The 22,500-nt window shown below is 41.8% G+C and overlaps 2 protein-coding genes across 6 annotated transcripts in view; both read left to right on the forward strand.

The window, feature by feature from the left end:
- Positions 1-16,995, forward strand: part of LOC134868577 (G-protein coupled receptor-associated protein LMBRD2B-like) — a 21,041-nt gene extending 4,046 nt beyond the window's left edge. The window contains 12 exon segments of the mRNA XM_063889818.1: positions 1,270-1,453; positions 1,631-1,812; positions 2,096-2,225; positions 5,648-5,698; positions 5,701-5,756; positions 7,042-7,105; positions 9,339-9,424; positions 9,426-9,471; positions 9,547-9,593; positions 11,954-12,041; positions 14,845-14,932; positions 15,032-16,995. Of these exon segments, the coding sequence (XP_063745888.1) occupies positions 1,270-1,453; positions 1,631-1,812; positions 2,096-2,225; positions 5,648-5,698; positions 5,701-5,756; positions 7,042-7,105; positions 9,339-9,424; positions 9,426-9,471; positions 9,547-9,593; positions 11,954-12,041; positions 14,845-14,932; positions 15,032-15,092 (1,083 nt within the window). The 3' untranslated portion in view covers positions 15,093-16,995.
- A 153-nt stretch (positions 16,996-17,148) lies between these two features.
- The window catches only part of cfap53 (cilia and flagella associated protein 53), a 7,144-nt gene continuing 1,792 nt past the window's right edge, over positions 17,149-22,500 (forward strand). Inside the window, exons 1-7 of one of the 5 annotated variants that reach the window (XM_063889071.1) lie at positions 17,149-18,081; positions 18,182-18,479; positions 19,131-19,304; positions 19,509-19,821; positions 19,946-20,164; positions 22,093-22,309; positions 22,484-22,500. The exon at positions 22,484-22,500 is cut by the window's right edge and continues 86 nt beyond it. In XM_063889071.1, the coding sequence (XP_063745141.1) occupies positions 18,253-18,479; positions 19,131-19,304; positions 19,509-19,821; positions 19,946-20,164; positions 22,093-22,309; positions 22,484-22,500 (1,167 nt within the window). In that variant the 5' untranslated portion in view covers positions 17,149-18,081; positions 18,182-18,252. The remainder of the gene's footprint in view (positions 18,082-18,181; positions 18,480-19,130; positions 19,305-19,508; positions 19,822-19,945; positions 20,165-22,092; positions 22,310-22,483) is intronic. The other 4 variants (XM_063889069.1, XM_063889070.1, XM_063889068.1 and 1 more) reach the window with 4 other exon arrangements.

Raw genomic sequence — 22,500 nt, forward strand, 5'->3', positions numbered from 1 at the left:
AGAGAGCGTAATATAGAGAGTGTAATCTATTTATCTACAGAGCGTAATCTAGAGAGCGTAATCTAGAGAGTGTAATCTATTTATCTACAGAGCGTAATCTACAGAGTGTAATCTATTTATCTAGAGAGTGTAATCTATTTATCTACAGAGCGTAATCTAGAGAGCGTAATCTAGAGAGTGTAATCTATTTATCTAGAGAGCGTAATCTATTTATCTAGAGAGCATAATCTAGAGAGCGTAAACTATTTATCTAGAGAGCATAATCTAGAGAGCGTAATCTAGAGAGTGTAATCTATTTATCTACAGAGCGTAATCTAGAGAGCGTAATCTAGAGAGTGTAATCTATTTATCTAGAGAGCGTAATCTATTTATCTAGAGAGCATAATCTAGAGAGCGTAAACTATTTATCTAGAGAGCATAATCTAGAGAGCGTAATCTAGAGAGTGTAATCTATTTATCTACAGAGCGTAATCTAGAGAGCGTAATCTAGAGAGTGTAATCTATTTATCTAGAGAGCGTAATCTAGAGAGTGTAATCTATTTATCTAGAGAGCGTAATCTAGAGAGTGTAAACTATTTATCTAGAGAGCGTAATCTAGAGAGCGTAATCTAGAGAGTGTAATCTATTTATCTACAGAGCGTAATCTAGAGAGCGTAATCTAGAGAGTGTAATCTATTTATCTAGAGAGCGTAATATAGAGAGTGTAATCTATTTATCTACAGAGCGTAATCTAGAGAGCGTAATCTAGAGAGTGTAATCTATTTATCTACAGAGCGTAATCTAGAGAGTGTAATCTATTTATCTAGAGAGTGTAATCTATTTATCTACAGAGCGTAATCTAGAGAGCGTAATCTAGAGAGTGTAATCTATTTATCTAGAGAGCGTAATCTATTTATCTAGAGAGCATAATCTAGAGAGCGTAAACTATTTATCTAGAGAGCATAATCTAGAGAGCGTAATCTAGAGAGTGTAATCTATTTATCTAGAGAGCGTAATCTATTTATCTACAGAGCGTAATCTAGAGAGCGTAATCTAGAGAGTGTAATCTATTTATCTAGAGAGCATAATCTAGAGAGCGTAAGCTATTTATCTACAGAGCGTAATCTAGAGAGTGTAATCTATTTATCTAGAGAGCGTAATCTAGAGAGTGTAATCTATTTATCTACAGAGCGTAATCTAGAGAGCGTAATCTAGAGAGTGTAATCTATTTATCTATCTATCAAGCACCATTAAACCCAAGTTCATCAGGTTCATTCGTTGTGTGTCCAGGTGATCTACGCCGTCCAGAGACACAACAGGACCCGGGTACAGTGGCAGATCCTCCTGCGGCAGGCCCTGCACCTGGAGGACGTGGCCAAAAACGAGACCAGCTCAGCCCATCAGTTCATCCACAGCTTCCCGTCCTTAGAGCCCCCCAATTGGGTCAGCAGATACCTGTACACCCCCACTACAGGTATGACAGACAATTAACAGCTTCCTGTCGCACCTCAGATGAGGACAGAGCCAGCTAATACATTGTGTGTGTGTGTGTGTGTGTGTGTGTGTGTGTGTGTGTGTGTGTGTGTGTGTGTGTGTGTGTGTGTGTGTGTGTGTGTGTGTGTGTGTGTGTGTGTGTGTGTGTGTGTGTCAGAGTGGTACTGGGAGTGTCTCCTGAAGTGCTGGTTCTACAGGTGTCTCTCGGTGGTCCTGAGTGTGTTCAGTGTGTGTGTGGTCTGGTCTGAGTGCACGTTCTTCAGCACCAGACCTGTCCTGTCCCTGTTCGCTGTCCTCATCCAGCTGGCAGAAAGGGACTACAACTACCTTTACATCCAGGTGAGAAACACACACACACGCACACATTACATGTTACCTGTTAGACACTTTTATCCAAAGCGACTTACATAAATCAATACTATGGGCAATCCCCACAGCAGCATATGGGTGGAGGGTCTCTCCCAAGGACACAACGACATGCTGACTGCAGTGGAACTCAAACCTATTATACCCTGATCCAAAGATCGGCACACTGTCCCACTGAGCCACAGCCTCCATACACACAAAGAGACACAAACACACACAGTGTTCAGTGTAACAAAGTGTTCCCCCCATTCTCCAGGTGGCATGTTTCCTCACCATCTCCTTCCTGTGTACCTGTGTGTACTCCACGGTGTTCAGGATCAGGGTCTTCAACTACTATTACCTGGCCCCCCATCACCAGACCGACGCCTACAGCCTGCAGTTCAGCGGCATGTCAGTATATATATATTATATATTACTGTACATTATATACTGAACCATCTGTATACAGCCTGCAGTTCATGTCAGTATATAATCTTAATACAAAAAGGAAGGAAATGTGTGTTTGGTAGATTATTTCTTTGGTGTAACAAACGTACCTTTTTAAATGGTGCTACATCTGTGAGGAACATGCATTTGTGGGAGGAGCAGCAAAGCTGAGTATGTGGGTTGCGCCCATGAAAAATGTGACAAATCCCCTCTGCCAAACAGCAGCCAATCTCCGGTCTCGTATGGCCTCCAGGAGTCCTGCCTGACTGCCCTTAGCTGTCAGTAGGGCTGTTTTCGACTAAGGATTTTCATAGTCAAATCTGATTCGTCAGATTTTGCCGTAGTCGACTGATAGTCGAACCTTTTTTTTTTCAGATAGCAGCTAAATCTTTATATTTTTCCGTTTCAAACAAAAGAGCTCAAAAAACATGGTAGGTGTGAAACAAATACCTTTATTTATTTAAAGCCAGATGAACGAAACTGGACATATTAAACATCACAACAGTTCACATAAAATCGGAACAAAATGGCTTCAAAAACAACAACGTGCCAAAACGTGCCTTTATCGCTCAGTTAAGAACCTGGCTTTTAATTCACAGTTTACTCTCGGGAATCGGGATAAAATAAATGAATAATTGAACTTATCACAACAGCCTGGAACTAGTGCAAAATGACATAAATGTTTTTAGAAATACAATAAGCCTGAATAAAAACAATTATACAACAACGGACAAATAAACATAATAAAAGTCAGAATCGAATGGGCTTCAGAAAGTGCACATGCAGCAAAAAGAGAGAGAGAGAAAGAGACGCTCCCCACGCAGCCTCCAGCTTAATTCACAATTGTCCCAAAAGAAAAAGAAAGAAATCACTTCTTCACATAAAAGGGTTCTACTGCACCTGTGATTGTCTGGTTTTTCTGAGGTTGTGTGCCAGGAAAACCAGCTTGTTCACGTTGGTCGGGAAAAGTGCGCTCCTTGATTTGTTGGCAATGAAACCCGCTTTGGAAAATATCCTCTCTGAGGGCGTGGAGGTGGAGGGGATGCTGTGAAATCTCCTAGCAGCTCTTGACAACTTTGGATATCTATCCTCATTTTTCTTCCAACATTCCAGGGGGCCTCCAGTGCATTTAGTGAAGTCTTCAAATAGGCCTTCATCTCGCTTGTCTCATCCTGTTCCTCCTCATTTTTTCCTTTCACGGGGCCCGCAGCAAAAACCCCAATCACAGTGTCTTTTTTGCGTGGGCCCCGGGGGAATCCACCGTGTCACCTCCCGGGCAAGCCCCTGAAAAATTTAGACTTTCAGCTAGTTTTTGCCCCACTGAATACCCCTCTTTCTTTTTGGGTTTTGGGTCGGAGAGAAAGGGAGGCTTCTTGAAGCGGGGGGTTTCAAGGCACCCCCCGCATTTGATGTAGCACTTTTTTCCGGGCCCGGGCCCCTTTAAGGGCGCCCTGGGCCGGGGTCTATTTTCCTGGCCCGGTTTTAGTCTTGAGGATCTTTGGGGTTTTCGACTGTGGGCCCCCATGCACCACCACATTTTCTTTTTGTAAAATTCAAAAGCAGGGGGGACAGTGGCAGCCGGGGTGAATTATTTTCTTGGGCCCAAAAGTGCGGAAAAGGGGGGGTCCCCCCTTCGAGCGCTGTTTATGCAGATGGTAATGTGTGGCCGGGGGCAGGGGCCCCAAATTTCATATTTCCCCGGGGAGGGCTGCTGGCCCAATTTGGGGGTGAAAGAAACCCATGGTTGGTGCACGCAACCGGTTTGCCTGCTTTTTCATGCCCCACAAAAAACGATCTTGGTACTTGGAATTTTCCCACCTCGAAAATTATTCCTTTCAGTTTCTCTTTGCAATGTGATCGGCTGTGTGACTGTCCCCCATTTTTTTTTTTCAAAAAACATAAACTCTCCAGTTTCAGTGATAAAATGTGATGTAAAATGTGAGAAAAGGCCTCCATCTGAAGCGAGGCCCCCCGGGGATACAGTTGTAAAAATGACAGCTTAAACGGGCCTGTATTCCCCTGTAATCTCGGACAGTGTGGGAAGTTTTTTTGTGGGGCACGTTACCCCATCACCTTTAGCTTTTTGGGGGAAACGGTTTTTACCCTGGCTCAATTTGTGCGCAAGAGTTCTTTAAATCCCCCACCCTAACAATCCCGCAAGGCCTCTTATCAAGTCCCCAAAAAACTCCGCAATCTTTTTCAGAAAATTTCCTTTTTCTTTTTTTCTGAAAGTGGTGGTCTCAAATAAAGTTTTTTTGCGTTCTTCTCGGGGGCCCCCGCTGTTGCAGACGTCCCGGTGAGTTGTCGTCATGACATGGGGTTTTGTAACTTTTAAAATGTTTAGAATATTATAAAAATTTATATTGTACTCCCTGTATTGATAAAAGAGGGGGTAGAACTGTTTGTTGTTTGTAAAGTTAAAAGGGCCTTACCCCCCTTAAAAATGATATGCCATGTTGGTTGTCGTCATGTGATTTGCAAAAACTGCAACCAAAATTTTAAACACTTAAACTTTCTTGGGGTTAAATCTTTAACCTTTTCAAAATTTTTCCAAACCTTTTTTTGATGCTTTTTAGAAAACCATTGTGACCCCAATAAATCCGTAAACACTAAAGGTTTCCTGTGTGCTGCTCCCCTGCGTCATTTGGATTGCCCCAACTGCAGTGGGTGTGATTTTTTTAATACCGTAAAACCCAAAGGGTACCTTTTTAAACGAACAAAAAATTGGGGAAATCTTTATTAACATAAAAAAACAAAGGTTTTGCATTTTAAAATAGGGCCCTTTTTTACAAAAAAAAAAGGGGCTTTTTTATGTTCCAAATTTTAAAGTCGGCAGCCCCGGGCACCCCATATAGTCAGAAAGGGGATGGTCTTTGTTTAATAAACATTTTACGAAAAATTCGAAATTCGAGGTTCAAAGTCCAATCAGACCTCTCCGAAACGAAAAGGGGGCAGAGGGGGGGTTTTGTCACATTTTTCATGGGGGCAAAAACCCTACTCTGCTGTTTCCCACAGATTCATGTTTCCCCCAGATGTGGCACCGTTTTTAAAAAGGGAAGAAAAAAGGGCTTTCCAACGGTGGGAAGATTTAAATTTCCAAGAAGCTTTGTTAATCAAAGAAAAAATTTTCCAAACAAAACATTCCTTACTTTTTGGGTTAAGTTTATTAAATTTAAACCCTAACCTTTTATATTAAACCTTTTTTTTACAGGGTTTTCCCTGGGTTTTTGTTGCAAATGGAGCGCTGGGATTCAAATAAATTTCAGCTTATCTGACCAATTTAAATATTAAAAATATCGTTTCGTTAAAATATAAGCTTTTTATATTAGGAAAAACCCTTTTTATATTTTAATTTAATGATGTTTTTCCCCCTCTCCTGCAGGTGTTTTGCCGGTCACCCCCCCTCTGTGTCTGAAATTCCTGGGTCTGATCCAAGGGGCTCTGCCCATTTTCATCAAACAAAAAAGAGCCGACAACTACCAACCTCAGGGGTTTATACATAAATAAGTACATTCTTTTATAAACTGTAACGGATGGGCCCGAAAAAAAAGGAAAAAATGGTTTGTGCAGCAGTCAAAGGGCAGAGGCAGTGTTTGAAACAAAAAGGGCTTTATTTTTCCCCAAATCCCCCCCCAAAAACCCTTTCCAAAAAAAAAGGCTAACATTAAACTGGGCGCTAGCCCCTTTCGGCCTTACCAAATTTCTTAGGGTTTTCCCGAAAAGGGGGCCCCCTGTTCCCCGTTTTGCCAACACCCCCCCTGCCCCCTTCGGTGTGCTTTTTCTCCCCTGAGGGAGTGATCGGGGGGGGCCCCTGGTGTTTTGGTGTCCCCGCCTGCCCCCAATACTGCTAATTGGAAGAGGGTTTAAGGCCCCCTGTTTGGAATGTAGGTGCCCAACACCCTGCCCCCTTTCAAACATACATACATTCATCCCCCCATACTTAAAATTTTATACATTTTCATACATACTTCATAATTCATACATACATACCCTTCATAAATTCATACTACATATTTACATTTCAAAACTCCCTACATACATACTTTTCCTTTCTACATACTTTCATATAAAACATACATTTTTAAATATTACATTCATACCCTACAAAAACATAATAAAAACTTACTTTTACATACTACGATATAAATACTTTAAAACATTTTAAAATATATATCTTTCTTTTTTATATATGTTATTTCTATCTATATTTACATATAAAATAAGATTGAAAATTTATATATAGATAGATTAATTAAAATTTATCTTTATTATTTTTCTTTCTATAATTTTTGTATATATGATTCTTTTTTTAATAATTTTAGATACATATATATATAAAGTATGCAAGAATGTATTTTTTATTTTGTGTGTGTGGGTGTGTGTGTGTGTGTATACACACATAATGTATCTCACTAAAGTGAGTACCCCCTCCCCTTTTTTGTATATGTTTTTATTTTTTCTCCTGGGGCCACCCCGGGAAAAGTGCCCCCTGATTTCCGGGGTTTGAGAAAACAGTGTACCCGCTGGAAAAACAGGGTTTTATTTGCTGAGCCCCCCCAAAAAAACCCCAAAACAGCCATTAATGTTTAAACCCGCTTCACAAAGTGGAGTTCACCCTAAATGGGAAAACCAGGGAAAAAAAAAGGGGGGGGCCCCTTAAAAGGGAAAATTGGAAATTTTTATGGCCCCGAATTTATATTGTTACAAAATAGAATTTATGAAAAAACTAAAATAATAAAAAATCGTGTTTTTTGTTGGTTTTGTTCCCCGTTTCAGTCATGGGCCCCCATGCGTGTTCTGTCTTTCATTGCTAACGGCTTTACATTATACCCAGGCTATCGTCATCCTCTGCCCTCGCCACTTTTTTTCGGGGAAAAACCCGCTTTAAGTACTTTCGCTTCAGGTAAACCGGTTTTTTAAAGGGCTTCCCCGCTTCAGGTAAACCTGCTTTAAGGGAATTTTCCCGCTTTTAGGGAACCCGCTTTTAAAGGGCTTCTTGCTTCAGGTAAACCCGCTTCAAACTTCCCGCTTCAGGGTAACCCCGGTTTTTAAACCCCTTTCCCGCTTCAGGTAAAAACCCGCTTTTAAATAATTCCCGCTTAGGTAAACCCCCCCTTTTAAACACTTCCTGCTTCAGGTAAACCCGCTTTTAAAGGGCTTCCCGCTTCAGGGAAAAACCCGCTTTTAAATACTTCCTTCTTCAAAAATAAACCTGCCCTTTTAAATATTCCGCTTCAGGTAAACCCGCTTTAAAAAACTTTTTGCTTTAGGAAACCCTGCTTTAAGTTTTTTTCCCGCTTCAGGTAAACCGGCCCTTTTAAATATCCCTGTTCAGGTAAACCCCGCTTTAAGTACTTCCTGCTTCAGGTTAAAAATTTCTTTAAAATATTCCCCGTTCAGGTTTAACCCGCTTTAATTTACTTCCTGCTTAGGTTTAAACTGCTTTAAGTATTCCCGCTTTAGGTAACCCCCCTTTAATCCCCTTCCTTTCCCTTTAGGTTTTAAAATGCCTTTTTTTTACTTTCCTGCTTCACGGAAACCCCGCTTTAAGTACTTCCTTTCTTCGGTAACCCTGCTTTTAAACACTTTCCCGCTTCAGGTAAAACCCGCTTTAAGTACTTTTCCCGTTCAGGGAAACCCGCTTTAATCACTTCCCCCCTTCAGGGGAAAAAATGCTTTAAAAAAACTTCCTGCTTCAGGTAAAATGCTTTTAAATATTCCCGCTTCGGTAAACTGTTTAAAACACTTTCCCGCTTAAAGGGAAACCTTTCTTAAAATACTTCCCGCCCTTAAAAGGACCCTTGGTTTAAACCATTCCTGCTTCGGTAAAACCCCGCTTTTAAATATTCCCGCTTTAGGGGAAACCCCGCTTTAAGGGACTTCCTGCTTCGGTAAACCCCGCTTTTAAGGATTCTTTCTTTAAAGGGAACCCTGCTTTAAAGGGTTTTCTTGCTTCAGGGAAAACCCTTTTTCAAGTATTTTTGCTTCAGGGGAAACCCCCTTTAATCACTTCCTGTTCAGGTAAAAACCTTTTTTTAAGTACTTCCGCGCTTCAGGTAAAACCCCGCCCTTTTAAACACTTCCTTTCTTTTAGGTTTAAAACCCGCTTTAATCACTTTCCCGCTTTTTTAAGGGGAAATCACCCTTTTAAAACAGTTTTTTTTTTTTCCTTTTCTTCAGGTAATCCTCTTTTAATTTACTTCCTGCTTTCAGGGTAAATTTACCCTTTAAAAAGTTCCTGCTTCGGTTAAACCCGCTTTTTGGGGCATTTCCCGCTTCAGTGTTAAAACCCCCTTAAATCATTTCCCGTTAGGGAAAACCGGGTTTAAAGGAATCCTCTTCAGGAAACCCCCACCTTAAATCATTTCCCTGCTTAGGTAAACCTGTTTAAAACATTTCCCTGCTTAGGAAAATCACCAAAAATCAGTTCCGCTTCAGGTAATCCTGTTTTAAAGGAATCCTGTTTCAGGTAAATCCCCTTAAAATCATTTCCCTGTTCCTGCTGCCGGCCTGCATAACGCCTGATTTTAAAAATTCCCCATCATTGTGTTTCAGCTGGGGTTAAGGTTAGACAGTAAGGGATGAAGTGTCTGTTTTAATGAGTGTCGGGGGTTGGGGTTGGGGTTGGGTGGGGGCCTAATGTCATTTAATCAAAAACAAAAAAACCCGAGTCCGGTTTCTTTACTTCCTCTCCAGAAAAAAGGAGAGTCAAAGAAAGGATGTAGTTCAGAAATCTCCGTTTCTGTGTCAGCCTGCTGCCTGCCACTCGTCCCCCGGCTAACCAACCGGACACCCATCCCCTATTTATTATCCGTAAAAAGAAAGCTGTCTCTGCCGTCCGACCAGAAATCTGACACCGTCTTCATATTTCTGGAGTCATTAAACCGTATCTGACCAACAGGATATTGTTTTCTGGAATCACTTTAACATTTTACGGGGAAAATCTGCATTTTGGTTTGAGGGCGTAAGAGGGGGCAGGGCCCCCAGTAAGAGGGAGTCGAGCCCCAGTAAGACGTAGCAAAACCCCCAGTAAGAGCAGGACCCCTGGTACTGGGTGAATGATATATCTGAAGTGTTATTGTGTTTCAGTCTAGGGACTCGCTGCCTGAATCTCCTGGGCTTCCAGCAGTTTGTGGGAGACAGTGAGATGACCTCTGACCCTCATCGACGAGGGCCGGGAACTCATCAGACTGGGGTCAGACTCTAGTTACATACCGGTTATTTATATATTATATTTCTCTGTTATTATATAATAATTATAATGTGTGTGTGTTCTTACAGAGAAGAGGAAGCGGCAGAGGATTGAAGACGGAGAGAACCGGAGGAGAGTGAGTCAGCTACTGCTGCCGTATCAATAATACAATCATCTACAAGAGCTTCACTGTGTGTGTGTTCAAAGGTTCAAAGGTTTTATTGGTCATATGCACAGCAGATACAGCGTATAGGTTGGCAATGAAAATGTTATATCCCAGGCTCCTCCAACAACTCAACATACACAGTGCAGATAAGATAAATCAAATAGTGCAAAAAGAGAGAAGAAAATAATGTATTATATAAACAGATGTGTATAATATAATAGATATATATATATTATATAATTATACAGTGGGGAGAAGAAGTATTTGATACACTGCCGATTTTGCAGGTTCTCCCACTTACAAAGCATGAAGAAGTCTGTAATGTATATCATAGGTACTCTTCAACTGTGAGAGACGGAACGTAAAACAAAAATCCAGAAAATCACATCGTATGATTTTTAAATAATTAATTTGCATTTTATTGCATGACAGAAGTATTTGATAACAGAATTTAATATCCGGTACAGAAACCTTTGTTTGCAATCACAGAGAGCAGATGTTTCCTGTAGTTCTTGACCAGGTTTGCTCAAACTGCAGCAGGGATTTTGGCCCACTCCTCCATGCAGATCTTCTCCAGATCCTTCAGGTTTCGGGGCTGTCGCTGGGCAATACGGACTTTCAGCTCCCTCCAAAGATTTTCTATTGGGTTCAGGTCTGGAGACTGGCTAGGCCACTCCAGGACCTTGAGATGCTTCTTACGGAGCCACTCCTTAGTTGCCCTGGCTGTGTGTTTGGGGTCGTTGTCATGCTGGAAGACCCAGCCACGACCCATCTTCAATGCTCTCACTGAGGGAAGGAGGTTGTTGGCCAAGATCTCGCGATACATGGCCCCATCCATCCTCCCCTCAATACGCTGCAGTCGTCCTGTCCCCTTTGCAGAAAAGCATCCCCAAAGAATGATGTGTCCACCTCCATGCTTCACGGTTGGGATGGTGTTCTTGGGGTTGTACTCATCCTGGTTCTTCCTCCAAACACGGCAAGTGGAGTTTAGACCAAAAAGCTCTATTTTTGTCTCATCAGACCACATGACCTTCTCCCATTCCTCCTCTGGATCATCCAGATGGTCATTGGCAAACTTCAGATGGGCCGGGACATGCGCTGGCTTGAGCAGGGGGATCTTGCGTGCGCTGCAGGATTTTAATCCATGACGGCGTAGTGTGTTACTGATGGTTTTCTTTGAGACTGTGGTCCCAGCTCTCTTCAGGTCATTGACCAGGTCCTGCCGTGTAGTTCTGGGCTGATCCCTCACCTTCCTCATGATCATTGATGCCCCACGAGGTGAGATCTTGCATGGAGCCCCAGACCGAGGGAGATAGACCGTCATCTTGAACTTCTTCCATTTTCTAATAACTGCACCAACAGTTGTTGCCTTCTCATCGAGCTGCTTGCCTATTGTCCTGTAGCCCATCCCAGCCGTGTGCAGGTCTACATTTTATCCGTGATGTCCTTACACATCTCTCTGGTCTTGGCCATTGTGGAGAGGTTGGAGTCTGTTTGATTGAGTGTGTGGACAGGTCTCTTTTATACAGGTAACAAGTTCAAACAGGTGCAGTTAATACAGGTAATGAGTGGAGAACAGGAGGGCTTCTTAAAGAAATACTAACAGGTCTGTGAGAGCCGGAATTCTTACTGGTTGGTATGTGATCAAATACTTATGTCATGAAATAAAAAGCAAACTAATTATTTAAAAATCATACGATGTGATTTTCTGGATTTCAGTTTTAGATTCCGTCTCTCACAGTTGAAGAGTACCTATGTTAAAAAATACAGACCTCTTCATGCTTTGTAAGAGGGACAACCTGCAAAATCGGCAGTGTATCAAATACTTGTTCTCCCCACTGTATATGTATGTGTGTGTGTGTGTGTGTGTGTGTGTGTGTGTGTGTGTGTGTGTGTGTGTGTGTGTGTGTGTGTGTGTGTGTGTGTGTGTGTACGTACTATAAACAGATGTGAGTAGACATTCACAGAGCTCAGGAGTTCAGCAGTCTTATAGCCTGTGGTATAAAACTGTCCCTGAGTCTGGTGGTCTTGGTCCGGATGCTGCGGCACCGTCTGCCAGACGGCAGCAGACAGAACAGATTGGTGCTGGGGTGATGGGGGTCCTTTAATATCCTACCGGCCTTCTTCCTACACCGCTGGGTGTAGAGGTCCTCCATGGATGGCAGCTCCGTCCTGGTGATGTGCTCAGCAGTGTGTGTGTGTGTGTGTGTGTGTGTGTGTGTGTGTGTGTGTGTGTGTGTGTGTGTGTGTGTGTGTGTGTGTGTGTGTGTGTGTGTGTGTGTGTGTGTGTGTGTGTGTGTGTGTGTGTGTGTGTGTGTGTGTGTGTGTAGGAGTGGAAGGAGCGTTATGGTCAGAGGGAGGACACCTCAGTGAGGAGCCATGAGATGAAGGAGACGAGTTACAGCGACAGGAACCCCCGTGAGACACTCTGCACCTCACTATATATTAATAATATACATATACAAATAATAAATTATTCATATATGAATATATAAATATATATTTATATATATATTATATTTATATATATATATAAATATAATATATATATAATATATATATATATATTTATATTTATATATATATTATATTTATATATATATATATATATAATATATATATATATATATAAATATAATATATATATATATATATATATATTATATTTATATATATAAATATTTATATATATATTTATATATATATATATAAATATAATATATATATTTATATATATATTATATTTATATATATATATTATATATATATATATAAATATTTATATATATATTATATTTATATATATAAATATAATATATATATATATTATATTTATATATATATATATATATATATATAAATATATAAATATAATATATATATATATATATATTAATATATATATATATATATATATATATATATTAATATATATATATATATATATATATATATTAATATATATTACAGTGGTATGCAAAAGTTTGGGCACCCTTAGGAAAACCCACTGCATCAGTTTGTCACTTGCTGAGCTTTTGAAGCAGCAACTTCATTTAACATATGTTATACCTTATGGTAACAGAAACATCTCAGTAGTGAAATAACTTTTATTGGTCAAACAGAAACATGTTTATGTGCATTCAAACAAAAATAGGCATGTGCATAAATTTGGGCACCCCTAAGAAATAATTCCATTAATATTTAGTATTGCCTCCTTTTGCTGCAATAACGGCCTGGTAGACGCCTCCTGTAGCCACAGACAAGTCCCTTAAGCCTGGCAGGTGGTATTTTGGCCCATTCTTCCACACAAACGTCTACAGTTCAGTCAGGTTTCTTGGCCTCCGTTGCATGGACAGCCTTCTTCAAATAAATCCATACATTTTCAATGATGTTAAGGTCTGGGGACTGGGATGGCCATTCCAGAACATTGTACCTGTGCTTCTGCATGAATTCCTTGGTGGATTTTGATCGGTGCTTAGGATCATTGTCCTGCTGAAAAATCCAACCCCGGCGTAGCTTCAACTTTGTGACTGACTCTAGAACATTCTTGTCAAGAATCTCCTGGTACTGTAAGGAATTCATGTGGCCCTCAACTTTAACAAGTTTTTCCAGTACCTGTGCTAGCCACACAGCCCCATAACATGATAGATCCTCCACCAAATTTTACAGTGGGCAACAAGTTCTTTTCATTGAATGCAGTGTGTTTTTTTCGCCATGCATACCTGTTCATGTTATGACCAAATAACTCAATCTTGGTCTCATCTGACCACAGTATTTTGTTCCAAAATGCTTCTGGCTTGTCCAGATGTGCTTTTGCATACCTCATGCGACTCTTCTTGTGATTAACACTCAGGAAAGGCTTTTTGCACATCACCCTTCCAATGAGCTCTTCCTGGTGCAAAGTACGCTGGATTGTGGAACGGTGAACAACTACACCATCAGCAGCCAGATGTTGTTGTAGTTCTCTGGAGGTGGTCTGTGGCTTCTCTGTGACCATTTTCACCATCCTTCGCCTGTGCCTTTCCCCTATTTTTGTCGGCCTACCACATCTTTCCTTCACACGGACTGTTCCTGTGGCCTTCCATTTCACAACTACGTTTCTGACTGTGGAGACAGACAGTTTAAACCTGTCAGATAATTTTTTGTACCCTTCTCCTAATTTATAATGTTGGATTATCTTAGCTTTCAGGTCAGTGGAGAGTTGTTTTGAGGTCCCCATCTTGCCACTCCCTAAGAAAGAACCTAGGCCAGGCACAGCCAGCTATTACCTATGTTAAATAGCCTTTTTCATGATTGGTTCCACCTGTCTTTGTAATTGAAGGTCTAATGAGCTAATCAAAGCAATTTTGTGCAGCAACCTGTCAGCTATAAATCCGTACAGGTGTTGAAATGAATGCTATTTATAAGGGTGCCCAACTTTTGCACATCCCATTTTTTGCATTTTATTTTATTATAATAAAACTATGTAATGCTACCCTAAGAATTTTGGTCTGGAAAACACTAAAACGTCTACATCTTTGTAGGAAAACAAATGTTGTTGCTGTGATCTTCTATTATAAAGGAAAAGCAAATTGTCATGAAATCTCAGAGGGGTGCCCAAACTTTTGCATACCACTGTATATGTATATTATATTTATATATATAAATATAATATACATATATATATATTATATTTATATATATATAAATATAATATATATATAAATATAACATATATATATATTATATTTATATATATAAATATAATATATATATATATATATTTATATATATATATATATATTATATTTATATATATATATTTCCGCCTTCTCTCTCTCTGTCTCCCGCTAACTCGTCTCTCCTCTCACTCTTCTCTTTGTCTTCTCGCTCCGTCTCCCGCTAACTTGTCTCTCCCCTCACTTTTCTCTTTTTTCTCTCTCTGTCTCCCGCTAACTCGTCTCTCCCCTCACTGTACTCTCCGCCTTCTGTCTCTCTGTCTCCCGCTAACTTGTCTCTTCTTCTTGTGTTTATCTCCCTGTATTGCTTCCATGGTCTCTGTCGCCCCCTGTTGGCGCTGGTTAAAATAGAATTGCCCCGTCAAAATCAAAATCCCTTCTTAATGTATTGATTATAGGTCCAGGTCCATATAGGTCTGCGTCGGGGTCCAAACCCGGACGGTGGTCCGCCTGTTACTGAACTATGCTCTACAGTGTGTGTAACAGTGTTTGTGTTATACCAGAGGCGGGTTACTCTCAGAGGGACAACCTTGAGCTGCTGCAGGACGCTGAGCCTCTGGACTACAACGCTGACACTGTGGAGGAGAGCAGGTACACACACACAGACACACATCCTTCCCGGTGTACAGCTGCAGTGTGTGTGGGTGTGTGTGTGTGTGTGTGTGTGTATTGACGCAATGTTTCTCTCAGACCTGCGGGACGGTATCTGTCCATGTCGTCTTCTCGAAGCCGGATATTTGACGACGTCTGAGGAGGAGATTCATCTCTGTGAAAACATCTGGAAACATGGGGATACATTTCAAGATTCAAGACCTGCAGTGTTCCAGGAGCGTGACTGCAGCTCCAGTGGAATGACTCTAAAGCTGTGTAATAATAATGTCCCAGCAGCCTGCAGCTGCTCTCTCTATGAAGGGTATTTATTCTGTGTAATGTCATTCATGACCTTAAGATGCTCCTCCTCTTCCTCACTTCCTGTTCATCCTCTCATCACTGATGAAGTGCTTTATTAGTGAATGAAAGAATGATCAGAGTCAGTTTCAGTGGTGAGGACAACCTGCTGTCTTTACATTAATGATGAATATGTTGAGTCTGAGTCTCTGTGTCTCTGAGTCTCTGTGTATCTGTCTCTGAGTCTCTGTCTCTTAGTCTCTGTCTCTCTGTCTCTGTGTCTCTGAGTCTCTGTGTATCTGTCTCTGAGTCTCTGTCTCTTAGTCTCTGTCTCTCTGTCTCTGAGTCTCTGTCTCTGAGTGTCTGTCTCTCTGTCTCTGTGTCTCTGTCTCTGAGTCTCTGTCTCTGAGTGTCTGTCTCTCTGTCTCTGTGTCTCTGTCTCTGAGTCTCTGTGTCTCTGTCTCTTAGTCTCTGTCTCTGAGTCTCTGTCTCTCTGTCTCTGAGTCGCTGTCTCTGAGTCTCTGTCTCTGTGTCTCTGAGTCTCTGTCTCTGAGTCTCCAAGTCTCTGTCTCTGTGTCTCTGTGTCTGTCTCTAAGTCTCTGTCTCTGAGTCTCTGTGTCTGTCTCTAAGTCTCTGTCTCTGAGTCTCTGTCTCTGAGTCTCTGTGTCTCTGTCTCTGTGTCTCTGTCTCTGAGTCTCCAAGTCTCTGTCTCTGAGTCTCTGTGTCTCTGTGTTTCTGTCTCTGAGTCTCTGTCTCTGAGTCTCCAAGTCTCTGTCTCTGAGTCTCTGTGTCTGTCTCTGAGTCTCTGTCTCAGTCTGTGTCTCTGTCTCTGTCTCTGTCTCTGTCTCCGTCTCTCTGTCTCTCTGTCTCTGTCTCTCTCTCTGAGTCTCTGACTCTCTGTCTCGGAGTCTCTGAGTCTCTGTCTCGGAGTCTTGGAGTCTCTGTCTCGGAGCCTGTGTCTCAGTCTGTGTCTCTGTCTCTGAGTCTCTGTCTCTGTGTCTGTGTCTCTGAGTCTCTGTCTCTGTCTCTGTGTCTCTGAGTCTCTGTGTCTGTGTCTGTGTCTCTGAGTCTCTGTCTCTGTGTCTCGGAGTCTCTGTCTCGGAGTCTCTGTCTCAGTCTGTGTCTCTGTCTCTGAGTCTCTGTCTCTGTGTCTGTGTCTGTGTCTCTGAGTCTCTGTCTCTGTGTCTGTGTCTCTGAGTCTCTGTCTCTGTCTCTGTCTCTGTCTCTGTGTCTGTGTCTCTGAGTCTCTGAGTCTCTGTGTCTCTGAGTTTCTGTGTTTCTGATTATTTAAATGTTTTATATTTGTATTTCTCTTGAAGCTCTGGTCCAGGATGTAAAAGTCCACATGTTATATTTCTTCAGCCTTTATCATCTGTAAATACCACACACACACACACACACACACACACACACACACACACACACACACACACACACACACACACACACACACACACACACACACACACACACAAAGAATACATATGTTTATGTAACAAGTTTTACAATGGGAGTTCTGCAACATGTTACAGAAACACGTTAGCATGTAGTGTTAGCATGTAGGGTTAGCATTTAGGGTTAGTAGCGGACAATGTGTAAATCATAGATGAATTAAAAGAACATGTAAATATGTAAAATATGTTTTGTATGATCTGAGCTCCTGATGACGTGACAGTGTCTCTATTTCCTGCTGAAGTGTGTCATGAATATTTATTGATCTGTGATCCATAAGTTATAAAGAGGAACCAATAAACATGTTATACACAGCTGTGTGTGTGTGTGTGTGTGTGAGAGAGAGATTTCACGGATTAATTAAAAAAATATTTAGAAAATATAAATAGATATAAACAATATACATAAAAACAATTTAATGAAAGATACTATAAATGCATACAAACAATGTAAACAATCTGATATGAAACGGTTGAATATGTCTTCATCACTTCCTGGATTAATTCATGGCAACAGCGTAAGTGACACGTCACTGTGACGTATACAAGTTTAATTTATGTTTATATCTTCAGTTAAATCTCAGAGATCATGTGACCGTTTTGTTTGTATCCTCAGTTAAATCTCAGAGATCATGTGACCGTTTTGTTTGTATCTTCAGTTAAATCTCAGAGATCATGTGACCGTTTTGTTTGTATCCTCAGTTAAATCTCAGAGATCATGTGACCGTTTTGTTTGTATCTTCAGTTAAATCTCAGATCATGTGACCGTTTTGTTTGTATCCTCAGTTAAATCTCAGAGATCATGTGACCGTTTTGTCCATGGTTTAATTGTCGTGAAACGGGACCGTTTAAGCTCTTGTTTACGGTCGCCATGTTACTGTCTCCATGACAACCGGGGTAAACATTTAAGGTGAGATCTCTGTAACTTTGAGACGAACAGAGAGAGAGACTCAGGTACAGGGGGACTGAGAGACAGGTAGAGAGGCACAGACAGAGCTCAGTCTGGTAGACAGGTAGAGAGTGAGACAGACAGAGATAGAAACAAGTAGAGAGACAAAGGGACTGAGAGAAAGATAGAGAGAGAGACAGACAGAGATATAAACAAGTAGAGAGACAGAGGGACTGAGAGACAGGTAGAGAGAGAAACAGACAGAGATATAAACAAGTAGAGAGACATAGGGACTGAGAGACAGGTAGAGACAGAGACAGACAGATATAGAAACAAGTAGAGAGACATAGGGACTGAGAGACAGGTAGAGAGAGAGACAGACAGATATAGAAACAAGTAGAGAGACTGAGAGACAGACGAGAAGAGAGACAGACAGAGATAGAAACAAATAGAGAGACAGAGGGACTGAGAGACAGACGAGAAGAGAGAGTGGATCCAGTCCTGCAGTTGTGGTGAGTCTTTGAGCTCTTTATTAATTATCCAGTGAAAGCTGTCTGATTATTTTAAGTTCTAAACTATTTAAATAAACCTGTAATAAAATATAAAAATAAGAGTAAATCTGTAGTAAACCCAGTTGTGGACAGAGGGACAGGGACCCATCCTCGCGGCCCACGGACCGACTGATGGAGGACAGACGGAGACAGGAGAAGACCCGGATGATGGAAGAAAGACAGAGACAGGAAGTCACCCGGGACGAAGTCCTGTCCTTCAGCCGGCAGCAGCAGAGCTGCGACAGGAAGTCGTCCTGGTTACTGAGTACTGAGAGACGCTTCCTGTCCGGAGACGTCCAGAGGACAATCAGAGACACAATGACGAAACAAGAAGTCCTGCTTGACCAGAGGAGGGACAGGTACCAGAGACATCAGAGACAACAATACTACTTTAATACTTAATATCTCTGAGTATAAGACACCACCTGTTGCACCTGTCTCACCTGTGTCTCACCTGTCCATCTGACTTGTCTGTCGCACCTGTCTCTCACCTGTCTTTCCTCTGTCACCTTTGTCAACTGTCTCACCTGTGTCTCACCTGTCTTACCTGTGAGGTATGTCTTGTAGTGATGTTTGTGAAGATGATGAAGAAGTCTCGGAGACACCAGCTTGTATATAATAAGGTTTATTACAACAGCGTAGTATCAGACACCAACACAGGCCATACGAGGTTCCCAGAGACAATTGTGGAAGTCCCCCCGAACTGTCTTTGTGCATACAAGTCATGGGAGAAAAATGTGTGTGTGCTCACAGGAGGTAATCAATGACAATGCATGCCTCACTAAGTGACATGTGTCCGTTCATATGGGCCCCCTGACGTACTTCAGAGGTTATTATACAACATCTGACTGCCCACCATATGGCCCCTGAACGACGTCTTCTCTGCACTCTCCATGACCTTAGAGAGTAACTAGCTGTATTATGAACCGATTTAATACACCACACCTGTCTCACCTGTGTCTCACTTGTCTTACCTGTCTCACTCGTCTCACCTGTGTCAACTGACTCAGGCTACGTCTGATGCTGCATGCGGAGGAGCAGCTGCTCCTGCAGGAGGTCGAGGATCAGTCGGAGAGCCAGGTGGAGCGACAGGCAAAGATGAGAGAGCGAGTTACAGCTCTAAGAGAGAGGAGAGAGAGAGACAGACAGGTGCTCGTCTCCAAGAAGATGGAGCAGCTCCACAGGTAACTCACCTGTACACCTTCACAATAAGAGCACCTATTAGAGAGGAGAGACAGAGAGCATTAAGCCCCTCCCCTCTCTGTTAAGCCCCTCCTCCACAGAGTAAGCCCAACCTCGATTATGCCTATCATGATTTCCAGACATTTCTCTCTATGAGTCGTTGGGAGCACTTTGTGCTCAGTGGCAGGATGTTTATGTGTCCTCAGGGGTCGCTCTGAGGACCAGGTGGTTAATGAACAGATGTTGAAGGAGCAGCAGATGTTGAAGGAGCAGCAGATGTTGAAGGAGCAGCAGATGTTGAAGGAGCAGCAGAATGTGAAGCAGCAGCAGGAAGATCAGCTATTGGAGGATCTTTGGGAAGCCGACCAAAGGGCTAAACTGCAGCGGGAGACAGAGCAGCAGTTGAAGCAGCATCAGAGAAAGCTGCAGCAACAGGAAGTCTTGCAGAAACAGGTAGAGCTCACCCAGGAGAGGAAGAGGAAGGAGAAGGAGCTGCAGCGGGAGGAAGCTACACTCATGGTCTGTGCATCTTAATGTTACATTTGATTATTATATAGAGAGTGTTCTGGATCTTCTGTTCCAGATGTTGTGTGGTTCCAGCTGGTCCTATTGTTGTGTTGTATCAGATGATATGTTGTTCCAGCTGCAACAGCAGAACCTGCAGCAGCTGCAGTTACAGCAGGAGACGCAGCAGAGGCTGCAGGAGCAGCAGCAGAGGCAGTGTCAGCTGGATCAGGGTCTGCGGATGAAGATGAAGCGACGGGCCAGAGAGCAGCAAGACAAGCTGCAGCTGGAAATGCACTTCCTGCAGAACCTGCTGCAGCAGGAAACTGACGAGAGACAGGAAGCTGGTCACAGGAAGGTGAACCACTCCCACCCTAATCTAATTGTTGTTAGCTGGTGTTGTTACTGTTGTTACCTAATGTTGTTACTGTTGTTACCTAGTGTTGTTACCTGGTGCTGTTACTGTTGTTACCTGGTGTTGTTACCTGGTGCTGTTACTGTTGTTGTTACTGTTGTTACCTGGTGTTGTTACCTGGTGCTGTTACTGTTGTTACCTGGTGTTGTTACTGTTGTTACCTGGTGCTGTTACTGTTGTTACCTGGTGTTGTTACTGTTGTTAGCTGGTGTTGTTACTGTTGTTACCTGGTGTTGTTACCTGGTGTTGTTACTGTTGTTACCTGGTGCTGTTACTGTTGTTACCTGGTGTTGTTACCTGGTGTTGTTACTGTTGTTACCTGGTGCTGTTACTGTTGTTACCTGGTGTTGTTACTGTTGTTACCTGGTGTTGTTACTGTTGTTAGCTGGTGCTGTTACTGTTGTTACCTGGTGTTGTTACTGTTGTTACCTGGTGTTGTTACTGTTGTTACCTGGTGTTGTTACTGTGTTACGTAGTGTTGTTACTGTTGTTAGCTGGTGTTGTTACTGTTGTTACCTAGTGTTGTTACTGTTGTTAGCTGGTGTTGTTACTGTTGTTAGCTGGTGTTGTTACTGTTGTTAACTGGTGTTGTTACTGTTGTTACCTAGTGTTGTTACTGTTGTTAGCTGGTGTTGTTACTGTGTTACGTAGTGTTGTTACTGTTGTTAGCTGGTGTTGTTACTGTTGTTACCTAGTGTTGTTACTGTTGTTAGCTGGTGTTGTTACTGTGTTACGTAGTGTTGTTACTGTTGTTAGCTGGTGTTGTTACTGTTGTTACCTAGTGTTGTTACTGGTGCTGTTACTGTTGTTACCTGGTGTTGTTACCTAGTGTTGTTACTGTTGTTACCTAGTGTTGTTACTGTTGTTACCTAGTGTTGTTACCTGGTGCTGTTACTGTTGTTACTGGTGTTGTTACCTAGTGTTGTTACTGTTGTTACCTAGTGTTGTTACTGTTGTTACCTAGTGTTGTTACCTGGTGCTGTTACTGTTGTTACCTGGTGTAGTTACCTGGTGTTGTTACTGTTGTTAGCTGGTATTGTTACTGTTGTTACCTGGTGTTGTTACTGTTGTTACCTGGTGTTGTTACTGTTGTTACCTAGTGTTGTTACTGTTGTTACCTAGTGTTGTTACCTGGTGTTGTTACTGTTGTTACCTGGTGTTGTTACTGTTGTTAGCTGGTATTGTTACTGTTGTTAGCTGGTATTGTTACTGTTGTTACCTGGTGTTGTTACTGTTGTTACCTGGTGTTGTTACTGTTGTTACCTGGTGTTGTTACTGTTGTTACCTGGTGTTGTTACTGTTGTTAGCTGGTATTGTTACTGTTGTTACCTGGTGTTGTTACTGTTGTTACCTGGTGCTGTTACTGTTGTTAGCTGGTGTTGTTACTGTTACGTAGTGTTGTTACTGTTGTTACCTAGTGTTGTTACTGTTGTTAGCTGGTGTTGTTACTGTTGTTACCTGGTGTTGTTACTGTTGTTACCTGGTGTTTTTACTGTCATTTCCTGGTGTTGTTACTGTCATTACCTGGTGTTGTTACTGTTGTTACCTGGTGTTGTTACTGTTGTTACCTGGTGTTTTTACTGTCATTTCCTGGTGTTGTTACTGTCATTACCTGGTGTTGTTACTGTTGTTGTTACTGTCATTACCTGGTGTTGTTACTGTTGTTACCTGGTGTTGTTACTCTCATTACCTGGTGTTGTTACTGTTGTTACCTGGTGTTTTTACTGTCATTACCTGGTGTTGTTACTGTCATTGCCTGGTGTTGTTACTGTTGTTACCTGGTGTTGTTACTGTTGTTACCTGGTGTTATTCCCTGATGTTACCTGATGTTGTTACCTGTTGAGGGCTAAAAGGAGGATGTTGTTTTGCAGGTGGAGCTGCATGAGCAGCAGCAGATGTACCAGCAGTATCTGAGTGAGGAGCTGCAGAAGGAGAGGAGACAGGAGGAGGAGGTGGAGCAGCTGATGAAAGTTGATGAAGATGAGGTTTGGAGGAAAAGAGATGAGCAGTGCCGCCAGCAGCGCAAGGCCAGAAAACAGCTGTTGGGGGAGGTGCTGCAGGCCCGCCAGCTGCAAAAACAACACAAACGTAACATATATAAAGTTACACACTCACACACATATACATAATATACAGTTACATACACACATATATACATAATGGATAAATATTTATATATATATATATATAAATGTATATACTGTATATAAAATGCATATACACACACACTGTTTATAAAAGAAGAATGTGTGTTTGCTGCAGTGGAGCTGAAACTGCAG

This window comes from Eleginops maclovinus, chromosome 8, assembly GCF_036324505.1.
Source record: "Eleginops maclovinus isolate JMC-PN-2008 ecotype Puerto Natales chromosome 8, JC_Emac_rtc_rv5, whole genome shotgun sequence".
In the NCBI taxonomy this organism is placed as follows: Eukaryota; Metazoa; Chordata; class Actinopteri; order Perciformes; family Eleginopidae; genus Eleginops; species Eleginops maclovinus.